Source organism: Larimichthys crocea, chromosome I (genome assembly GCF_000972845.2).
Source record: "Larimichthys crocea isolate SSNF chromosome I, L_crocea_2.0, whole genome shotgun sequence".
NCBI classification, from domain to species: domain Eukaryota; kingdom Metazoa; phylum Chordata; class Actinopteri; family Sciaenidae; genus Larimichthys; species Larimichthys crocea.
The window spans coordinates 37,187,375-37,197,877 of NC_040011.1; the positions used below are offsets into that span (position 1 = coordinate 37,187,375).

Here is a 10,503-nt window from a genome sequence, read left to right on the forward strand (position 1 = left end):
CACCTCTAGATGCTACACACTGGTCCTTTAATATAACATATACAATAACACAGTGTAGTTATTCACAGTGAGTATTTTTTTCTTTTAATACTTTAAGTACATGCGCGAACACCTTGTGCTACAAATTCCGACAGCACTTGAAGGCAGCAGCAGAGCCGTCCACCGTCCGGGCGTCAGGAGGGGGAGAAGGAAGGAGATGGCCGCCTAGGAGGCAACACTACCTCTGCTACTTCGCTGTTCTTTTTGACATAACACATCTTCTTCAAAGCTGAGAGTAAGGAGAGAGAGAGAGAGAGAGGACGGTTTTTTATTTTTCTCCTCTTCCACGATGGCGGAACAAAACAGCAGCGTCAGGTATCAGGAGGTAAGTAACGGATGTAACGGAGCTAACGGCTTAGCGTTAGCACGGAGCTAACAGTCAACATTAGCCTGTCAGTGAAGGAAAACAACGACATGTTGACGGGCGGGCCTGTCCAGATATCTGCAGCTCATACCGAACATAATGTCTCACCCTGAACATGCAACTTAAAATGTAAATAATCATCATTTTGTCTGCTATAACTTGAAGCCCGTGTGACCTATTTTCACGCAGCGGCTAACTATTTAGTGACTCGTAACGTCAGCTCGGCAAAGCTCGGACAGAAATGTTGTGTCACCTGCTACCTGCCTGGATCAGTGTCCGAGTGCAGACCTGTCAGTAACTTAAACTGCAGAGACAGATCAGGATCTGAAATACTAATGTGAAGGTGCAGCCTGCTCTGTTTGTTTGTTTATTTATTTACTGACACACTTAGATAATGTGTGAAATCATGAGTGCAGAGTTTAAAGTTTAATAATTAATGCTGTTTTTAGTTTTGATGATGATGTGTCAGAGGTTACAGCTAATCCTAACTGAGATAGGAGTGTGGGGCATAGACATGTCTATCATAGACACTTGTTGCACAGTACATTAAACAACAACAATTACTGTATGTATCTATTGTGTAATGTGGGCCGAGGAGATGTAGGATGTGCAAAAGAAGGGATACTTTGAGGTAGATGTAGGGCGATATGATTAAAATCCTCTTGTAACATCATGTTTGTGTGTCTATAAGGGACTGGAAATTCAAATGAGATTGTGTTTTTGCAGATTACGGCTCAGACAAATCAAGGAATGACGTCCCTTGCATTGTAAAAGTTTTGTAAATGCAATATAATATGAAGCAACCCTCCTCAGTGACTTGCAATATTGTCTGTAACAGGATAATATAACTATAAATCTTACATTGGTACAAATGGTATGACAACCACCATGAGAAGTATTTATCATCCCACCATATGTACAAATAGTGTCATATTGTTTTACAGTGCTGTTTCCTCTCCATTCATCAAGTGTAGCATTCCTAAATGATGTGATTAAAGTTTGACCCGCCTTGCTTTGTCATTTATTTACATTTCCTCAGCTGGTGAACGAGGAGGAACCCGCCCAGTCCTCCCAGGAGGGTGCTGCCCAGGATGCACCACCACCCTACAGCAGCATCGCTGCAGCAAACGCAGGTTAAGATCCTCCACAGGCTCTGTCACACACACACACACACACACACACCAACAAACGGAAGTATTGAAATGCTTTAAATATCTGTGTCACTGCAAACTCTCGATTGAAAATCCTTCCTAACGGTGTTCAAGTACGCAAAGTTAAGTGCACGTCAGAAACAAAAGCAAAAGTAATTATTGTGTATTTGAGAGTCACATCCTGTTTGATCACATGGAGCTGATTTACCAGTTGCATATACTGCTGTCTACTTTAAACTCATAACAATGACGCAGATTTATGTTTTGCAGCCTTTAAAAAGCTATTCTGCAAAGTAAATATTCCAAGGCAAATGACTGAAGTACAGTGCTTGAATAGGTATACATAGTCATGTTAGTCTGCAATATGTTACCCTTGGAATGAATAATGTAGAGGAGAATGGACCGTGTGCAAGGCCTTTTAGAAAGGGCTGATGTTTCTAATCTCTAGAGGGCATAGGTCAACATGTTACATAAGTGAGTGTAGCCTCGAGCTCATCCTTGGTGAGTCCATTGATCGGGCTTAGGTCTGTTTGTGTTTGAGCAACACAAGGAGTGTTCTGGATAGCCGCCAAATGACCCAGATAAAAGTCTTGGCTTGTATTGAAGAGAACACGAACAGTAATGGACACGTATACTACTAATGTCTTTCATCTTGCTGTAACTCATCCTCCTTGCTCTGGTCTCATAATTCTCTGCTGCTGCTGCTTTTGTGCAAAGAGTGCAATGTTTGCTTTAGTATTAAAGTGTAGAAAATATGAATACATGTTTATTATGTAAACATGATCACCACTTGGGTATAGTGTACTGTAATTACAGCTACATTTAGAGTTTATTTTGTCATAACACCGCTGTACCTGGATGAAAATCCATTTGCTTGTTACCCCCCACAGCTTTCTTTGAATACAAGGAAGATGGAGGGAGATTCCCCAACCCTCCATCCTACAGCGTTGCCACCACTTTGCCCTCCTACGATGAAGCTGAGAGAAGCAAAGAAGAGGCAGCCATCCCCCTGGTCACTGGAAGAGTCACGGTAGATTGATCTAACCTTAATAATAGTCTTAAAGACTAAAGTGCTTTGTCATATCATGTGCTAAAAGCTGCGTCTGTTGCTGCAGGAGGACGACTTTGTTGCCAGGGATGATTTTGAAGATGCTGACCAGCTGCGAATAGGAAATGACGGCATCTTCATGCTCACTTTCTTCAGTAAGGACACGTTTGGCATTTCAGCAGCTGATCTGTAACAGTTTTTCTTTTTAAAAAGAGCAAACCGACTTCTCACAGAGCCAGATGTTACCATTTATGTTAATTATTTATATATAACAGTATACGTATTGATCTCTCCCTTCAATTAACATTTGTTGTTTGGTGCTCTGGAATAGTATTATCTAATTACTGCACTGGCTGCTAATGCCAGCATACTCGCTACACAAGTTTGTTTTCCAGCAAATGATGGAAGATGAAGAGACTGTGTGCCTGTAAGTTTGCTGACTTGAAAAATGCCTGATATGTAAGGGATCATGTACTTCCAGTCAGTCGTTGCTGTGAAATTCACCCAGACAGAGCGATGCCGGAGAGAATCACCCTGAAGCGGTTTATTAAGCAGCGATGAACGACTCGCTGTATATTATCCTGATTGTTACACGGCAGAGTTTAACACAGAATTTAATTTAGTGGTCCTCAGTAATCAGAGATGCGTCTCCAGTATCAGTCTGTAATTCATAAAGAACAGAAATAACAGACCGCTGAGTGCCGTAATCGACCATTCATGGTCGTGTAATAACTGGGTTCATGGCCAGTGGAAGTTTTGTGGGGGTTTTTTAATGACCTATTCTGTCTTTTTGTCACCAGTGGCATTCCTCTTCAACTGGATCGGCTTCTTCTTGTCGTTCTGTTTGACCACATCAGCCGCTGGTCGATACGGGGCCATCTCTGGCTTTGGCCTGTCCCTCATCAAATGGGTTCTTATTGTCAGGGTAAGAGCTTGTTGTTGAATATTGTAAACAAGGTGCAGGATTACTACTTCTTATCTGTGTCACTCTCTACAGAAAGACTAGCTCCTAACAGATCATATCTTACATTTCCTCCAGTTTTCTACCTACTTCCCTGGTTACTTTGATGGGCAGTACTGGTTGTGGTGGGTGTTTCTGGCCCTGGGTAAGTGAGAGACATATAAACAAATCCCACCATTACAATCTGAGCTTGTGTTGTATGAATATAACTTCTTGTCTTTTCTTTGCCCTCCAGGCTTCATGCTGTTCATCAGAGGCTTTGTTAACTACTCCAGAGTGCGTAAACTCGCTGATCCCACCTATGCCACTCTTCCCCGAACAAGGGTACTCTTCATCTATTAGAGGTAAGGTGTGAGGTATTAATCTGGCCTCTTTTGTGTTAGTCACTGGAGACGCTTACTTGCGCACAGGACTCGAGTTGCAGCGAGTGATGAGATGAAGATCTAACGTGTCTGCCATTATTTACCTCGGAGTGTCATTCACTAGTTCAGCTCTTTGATTCTGTATCAAATTCCGGTTTGGATGCACGTCACAAGAAGCTTTAGTGTGTGAATGTGAGGCACACAAATCGGGCACATCGCCAAACAAACCACACTGATACAGACTAATACTCACAAACTGTGTTCATCAGCTGAATTCAAAAGTGACACTCACTGTGAAAAGATTAAAGTGTGCCACAGGAGGTTCTCCACTACCGCCTGCTGTTCGATTATCAGCTGGAGGACACTTAACATTTTACCTGGCACCTAATGAGCCACCTGCACTCCATTTAAAAGGGAGCTGCTCATATTTTACACATCAAAGTCTGTTTGTAAATCTCAGATGCTTTCTGGGTAATGTAGGCCCAAAGAAGACGAATACCTGGATGAGGATGATGTCTTAACGATGGTATGCAGCCTTGATTTTAAAAAGTCAAACAGCTTAACATTAAAATTATGTCACATGTCGCTGATAACAAACTTAATTTCAAAGAGAGGGAGCAAATTGATCAATTTGTTGGTTTTCTTTTACAAAAAAATATTTATAATGCCAATATTGATCATTCTTGATATGAAAATGAGTCACCAGTGGGAACAAATAATGTAATTTACTCCAGAATCAAGCAGAAATCCATGTAAAGTGGGTCTACACATGACATGCTCATGTTGAAAAGCAGACAAATAGAGGAAATTAAAAGTGGCTGAAGTTTAAAGTGCCGTAATCTTGTTGTTGTCTGTGTTGTTAACATGCGTGTAACTGAGCAGAGATGACACCACACATCTCTCTGAACTGTTCAGACAATACGTTGATTTGATTTGTATTTCTTCCTTTAACTCGAAATTCAGGATGACGGATGTGGAAGAACTGGACACGACCAACACAAGCAGCAGCAGCTCTGTGACGAGTTTCAAATTTTTAAAGTGAAGACACTTAGTAAGAAAATTGGCCAGACGAGTTGGAGACGAAGACGACTCGGTAAAATATTCAGGAATTATATCACTTGTTTAATTTTGTTTTTGAAACTTTATTAATGGAAAATGGTTATAACAGTAATAGTCCCTTAATGTACTCATTAGTGGCGAATGTTAAGTGCTATTTACATCTGTCTGTAACGTATGAGTAATGCCTTATATCATTTGATGGTAGCATTCAAGCATGCATCTGCCCTTAAGGTCAATAAATAGGGAGAGTCTCATGTTGGTGACACTTGAAGCCAACAGGTATTAATTAATACAACATTCTGTAGACTGCCATAGCATGCAACACACTTTATAATCTGCACTAATCTCACCTCACGGTTTTATTGTGATTATTAGAGGCTGTTTTTAGATACCACATACACTTAAAGAGCTTTGAGTAGACTGTAAATGCTGATATACAGATTACCACATATTTCACTCACCTGTTGGCTTTAAGTAGTGTTGCCCGTGTTTTTAACCAGGAGGGGGCAGTGTTGTCTGCTGCTTTTTAAGGCGTTAGAAACCGTTCATTAAGGGCATTGTCATAACACATTATGCTTGTGATTCAAATACAGTGTCAGTGGAGCGCACCGAATTTACATCCATGTGTGAGAAGTTATTATTTTACCTGTTAAATGTTTTGTTGTGCATTAAATCAGGTAAAACTATCCAACCTGGAAGCGGGATTTGGGTTGTTAATATGATCTTAAGATGAGTGAGTTCATTTAGTCGCAGTGAGGAAACCAGATGACCACAAATGTCAAGTGACAGCTGATTTAACGGTGAAGGGATCTGATGTTTTTTTTGTGGCCGTGTGAGCTCATTTTCTGGTTCATGTCCTGCTTTTAAAAAGCTCATTTCAATGTAACAGCTCGACCTTTGCATGACTCTTCAGGGAGTCAGCTGGGTCACAGTCTCATTCTTCGTCAGCGCAAAAGCTCTGATTATAAAAAATAAAATAAAAAAGAGGCTTGGCTGTCTGGATCTTACCCGTTAATGATCTCGCTCAGATGTTTTTTAATCATCTCGGAGCATTTAAAAAAAACTCAAATTCATTTTTCAGGTGGTTTTTTGCCTTAAGATTTAATTGACAGATGGGAATGGGGAAAACTTTTTTTTTTTTCTTTTTGAAAATGATTCATAATGTGTAAGATGTTAGCTGTTGTATGGGGTTTAAAAGCTATATCAAAGAATGTTGTATGCAGGTGCACTTTTAGAAACATTACCAATAAAACCCAGAGGATGTTCCCATCATTTACTTTTTAATCCCAGACATATAAAACAAGACATTAACGATGAAGTGGTGCAAGGATTGTGTTTCTGTTTTATACCGAGGAGGAAACAGCATGTGAGGATTCTTCTTTAGAGATTTAACCACTGTTGTCAACAGAAGGAGTTAATACGGATTTTAGTCTGGTCCAAGCAAACTGAACGGTTTGCCTCATCAGTTAACTTCATACTTCTGCCATGGCTTTGATACAGACCCATTATGCTTATTTCTATGTGATGTAGAGCTGCAACCTTGGGGTTTTGTTGATATGAAACTGTACAGAAACGTTTAGTGTTAAATAAATGTCACTTTTAATGCGTCATTTCTGAGTTGGCTGGATTATTGACTTGATATACACTGAGCTTTGGTGGTCAGATATGCTCTGACGATACATAATAACACTACTCACAGGTCAGTATGATGAAGCTGTTTGGAGGCGAGAGTATGGACATTAAAATGCAAAGAGCCACAGTTTTTATGTATGATTAATGGTGCACTGTGCGATTTTACACACTCGTGGCACCAACTGACAGCAAAGTGTAACTTTGAAATATTCTTTCCTCTCCTAATCTTACAACCTCTGAAGAGTAAACCATAAAGTACATAAAACTCAGACGAGAAAAGATTTCTCCCCCAGATATGTCTGGAGGCTATGTGTGTCATTTGCCGTCCAAGAAAATGCTGTAGTTTATGAGAAATTTAATTTTTTCTGTCCTTTTTTGAAACAAATACTGCATTTTTATCTCGGAGGGGGGGGGGGATGACTTGTTCCTCTCTCTTGCCAAACGTTCCACCAAATTTATTTTGACATCTGGAAACTAGATAACAGAAGCAAACTAACTAATACTGTACTAGTTTTTCATTATGCTTATACAGTAGTATATAGGCTGCAGTGTATTATTTTCTCATCTAAAATACCTCTTAGTCTGTGAGCAAATAACTGAGATGAAATCAGTAAAATTTCTACAGGTTGAGCTTCAGTTGGCTCAGTTGTTCCCGGTCGATGATACTCCTTACATTTTCTTCTGCGCAATAAGAAGATCTCCTACCAAATGAAATGGGATGTTGTGTTAGTAGACAAATAGATGACGACATGCACTGATGCATAATCATTAGGGCACGGAGCAGGTACTCTTTGGTCTTAATCCCAACTAAACTTGACACATTTGATCTTGACTCTTCGTGTCTTGTTCTGGCCCGGTTTATGAACTAAAAAGTTGAGATATTTAAACAAAGAGACAAATATCCATCCGTTCGGGTTGAGGTATCGCAGTGTCCTCACTCCCCAGAATCACGCAGCTGTCGAGGCAGAAAGAAGATGGCCTTCTGGCCGATGTGAGTCCTTGGACCCAGTTTAGGTTTTCCGTTCTTTTTCAGAGCTACGTACCAGTTCTTCTCCTGATGTTTCTGAGATTGATATGTGTTGTAGTGGTTCTCCTCCAACTTCTCCAGGAAATAACATTCATCCGTTACTGTGGGCTGAGACATAAACAGAAAAGAAAGACCAACAGCTCACTTCAGATGTTTGGTTTGAGATTGAAAGTTCCAAAATTCAGTCACCAAAATTTAGTATAACAGCAGGGAGTTATCATGGAAGACTTATTTACATATCCATGATTTATTTATTTGCACAGGTCATCATGTCTACTGTAGATACTCACTGAGCTGTACAAGCGACCCTCATCACTCATGGCCAAATATCGCCCGGCTTCTGTTCCCTGGATGACCACCACACCTCTGTCCACAGCTTTGAGCTTTAAAACAGCTGAAAGGAGGAAAAAGTTTAAACAAGTGACACCTATAAATACACCTCAACAAAAGCAGGTCACCTTCTTCTCTGCGAGGAGAAAAAATGGCAAGGACAAATCTGAGCTTTCTGTGTCAGCTCCAAATATTCTCGCGGTTTCCTTTAGTCAGCTGACAGATGAATGGACAAAAGATAAAATCGTTAATCTTAGGTTGAATGACTACGTGAATGGCAAGCTAGTTTCATAAGAATGAAAAGAAAGGTGCAGCCAAAGGAATTCCAGACTGAATACATTTGTCTTGAAGTCACTCCGTCTTTCCAGAATTCGAAATATTAACACAGCAAGAAGGTTCCTGGTTTGAACCTTTGATGTTCTCGGCTGCATATTCTCCCTGTGTCTGCGTGGGTTCGCTCCGGGTGATCTGACTTCCTCCCAAGGTGAAAAAACATGCACTTAATAGGTTAATCGACTAATTGTCCGTATGTGTGAATTTGAGTGTGAATGCTTGTTTGTCTCTATGTGCCCTGTGATGAGTTGGTGACTTGTCCAGGGTGTACCCGACCTCTCACCCCATAGTCAGCTGGGATAAGCTCCAACCTCCCTGTGACCGTGGTGACGATAAGCAGTTACAGAAAATGGATGGATGGGAAAAAAATAAAAGGTACATATGACAACAATGCATTTGTTTATTTCGTTTATTTAACAGTTACCATATTAATTGATCAACAGGTAAAAGAAAGAATGTAAAACTTCAATCTATTGGGGTTTTATTGTGTGAAGCACTTTGTGTTACATGTTTTGTATGAAAAGTGCCATACAAATGAAGCGATTGAGGTTTTTAATTAACTTTTTTGTACATAATTAGTTGAGCTTTAAGTCCCAGTCTATAATAAGTCAGTGTTTTTGCAGCACCCCCCTTTAAGGAGTCACTAATTGACCTCCACATTTACTGGACGCATGCCTATTTCTTTTCCCCTACACACCTGTAGTGAAGGAAGTGAACGCATCCATGTTTTAGGCCTGACCTGGATGTAAAAAATGCGCAGTGCGCTGCAGCAGTCTTACTGTGATCGTCCCTGTCATCCCTCTGGCCATGCACGGTGCCATCGGGCAGGATCTGGAGGTGATATCCGCCGTTCATGCAGTACAGCCGAGTCAGCCGCCTGTAGTCCGACAGCATCAGCAGGCCGCCGTCCACGGTCTGATCCTCGGATACAAACGCCTCCTCGTCCGCCATCCTGCTCAAAGGCGGAGGCAGCAGCTGTGTAACCCACAGAGGAGGCTGGCTGTCTGAGTCTGATGATGATCAGCGGGCTTCGTCCCCTGCAGTGGTCAGGTGTTTACATGCTCATGAACGAGCAGGCAGCTGTGGATGCGCGTCCCCGACTGCTGCCCTCAACCTCCAACAGACATGATGGTGAGGAGCCTGACCTCTCACATGTACACACCCCAACTCCAACTTTATAAAACTGTTTTAATGCTGTTATTATTTTGTTTATTCATTTGAAAATAATTGGGTAATTCATCACGAGGAAAAACAACACCAGAGGCTATAAACAGAGCCAAGCATGTGTGATCATGCATATTACATCTACAAGTTCAGCACTTTATTTTTAATTTCCTGGGTCGTAACTAGAGAGTGAAGACACGCTTTAGGTGATAGAAAGTTTATTATCATGGTTAATTAATTAGTCAGCAATGGGCTGGATAATGTTGAGCCAGATATTTCTAAATGAGAGAGAAAAGCTGATGATGATTTAAAAAAAATGTAATTTCAGGGTGCTCTCAGCTCTAAAAAGTTAAATTCAAGTATATTTATGTGGTAGATGCCTTAATAGTGGATGTTTTGGAGCTATATATACACATATATACACACATACATATACACCCGCACATAATCTCTGAGGGGAAGTTCACAAGCTACCCAGCAGGATATAAATTTAATGGAGCCCCACCTTTACAGATTAAAGTGACACATTAATGCATCCAACTACAACATATATATTATTTTGACATGGGAAGTAGTGAGTACTTTTACTTTAGGTACTTAAAAGTATATTTTTAAGCTAATACTTTTACTTAAATTTCTCCAACATCACCTAAATTCTAAGCAAGTTTTAATTGAACTTAAGAGTTTGGCCCTGACTGGCTCTCCTCAGAATCATGTGACACCTTCATTTGAACTCTGATAAAAGCCCACCAAGACTGAAACTGGTCACTGTCCACCAATCAGCGGCCAGAGTTTGAATGTCCCGCAGGTTGATCCTCATCCATAACATTTAGACTACGCTTACACTCAACATGATCATTTAAAAACAGCCAGGAAGCTTTAACACATTGAACTTCAGTAAACAAACAATCTTCATCAAGTCAATAAATCAGGTGTCAGAATGGAAAAGCGCATTTATTTGATGAACAAGTGCTTGGTGTGATCATAGAAAGGGTTAGGGTTAACATCAGCGTACAGTTTGTTGTTTTTCGAG

General features: G+C 40.6%; 2 protein-coding genes across 3 annotated transcripts; one reads left to right on the forward strand and one right to left on the reverse strand.

The window, feature by feature from the left end:
- Nucleotides 1-134: 134 nt before the first annotated feature.
- On the forward strand, nucleotides 135-6,589 carry ndfip1 (Nedd4 family interacting protein 1). The gene is made up of 8 exons (XM_010754725.3): nucleotides 135-364; nucleotides 1,443-1,536; nucleotides 2,445-2,584; nucleotides 2,670-2,757; nucleotides 3,403-3,527; nucleotides 3,642-3,708; nucleotides 3,799-3,907; nucleotides 4,889-6,589. The coding sequence occupies exons 1-7, from the start codon at nucleotides 329-331 to the stop codon at nucleotides 3,903-3,905; spliced, it is 657 nt and encodes a 218-aa protein (XP_010753027.1). The 5' UTR covers nucleotides 135-328; the 3' UTR covers nucleotides 3,906-3,907; nucleotides 4,889-6,589.
- On the reverse strand, nucleotides 6,114-10,300 carry fgf1a (fibroblast growth factor 1a). 2 transcript variants are annotated; one of them, XM_010755260.3, is made up of 4 exons: nucleotides 9,086-10,300; nucleotides 7,934-8,037; nucleotides 7,660-7,751; nucleotides 6,114-7,317 (listed from the first exon to the last, which is right to left on the reverse strand). In XM_010755260.3, the coding sequence occupies exons 1-4, from the start codon at nucleotides 9,255-9,257 to the stop codon at nucleotides 7,236-7,238; spliced, it is 450 nt and encodes a 149-aa protein (XP_010753562.1). In that variant the 5' UTR covers nucleotides 9,258-10,300; the 3' UTR covers nucleotides 6,114-7,235. The 2 variants fall into 2 exon arrangements, with proteins under 2 accessions (XP_010753562.1, XP_019121025.1); XM_019265480.2 differs by having other exon boundaries at nucleotides 6,114-7,751.
- Nucleotides 10,301-10,503: the final 203 nt, after the last annotated feature.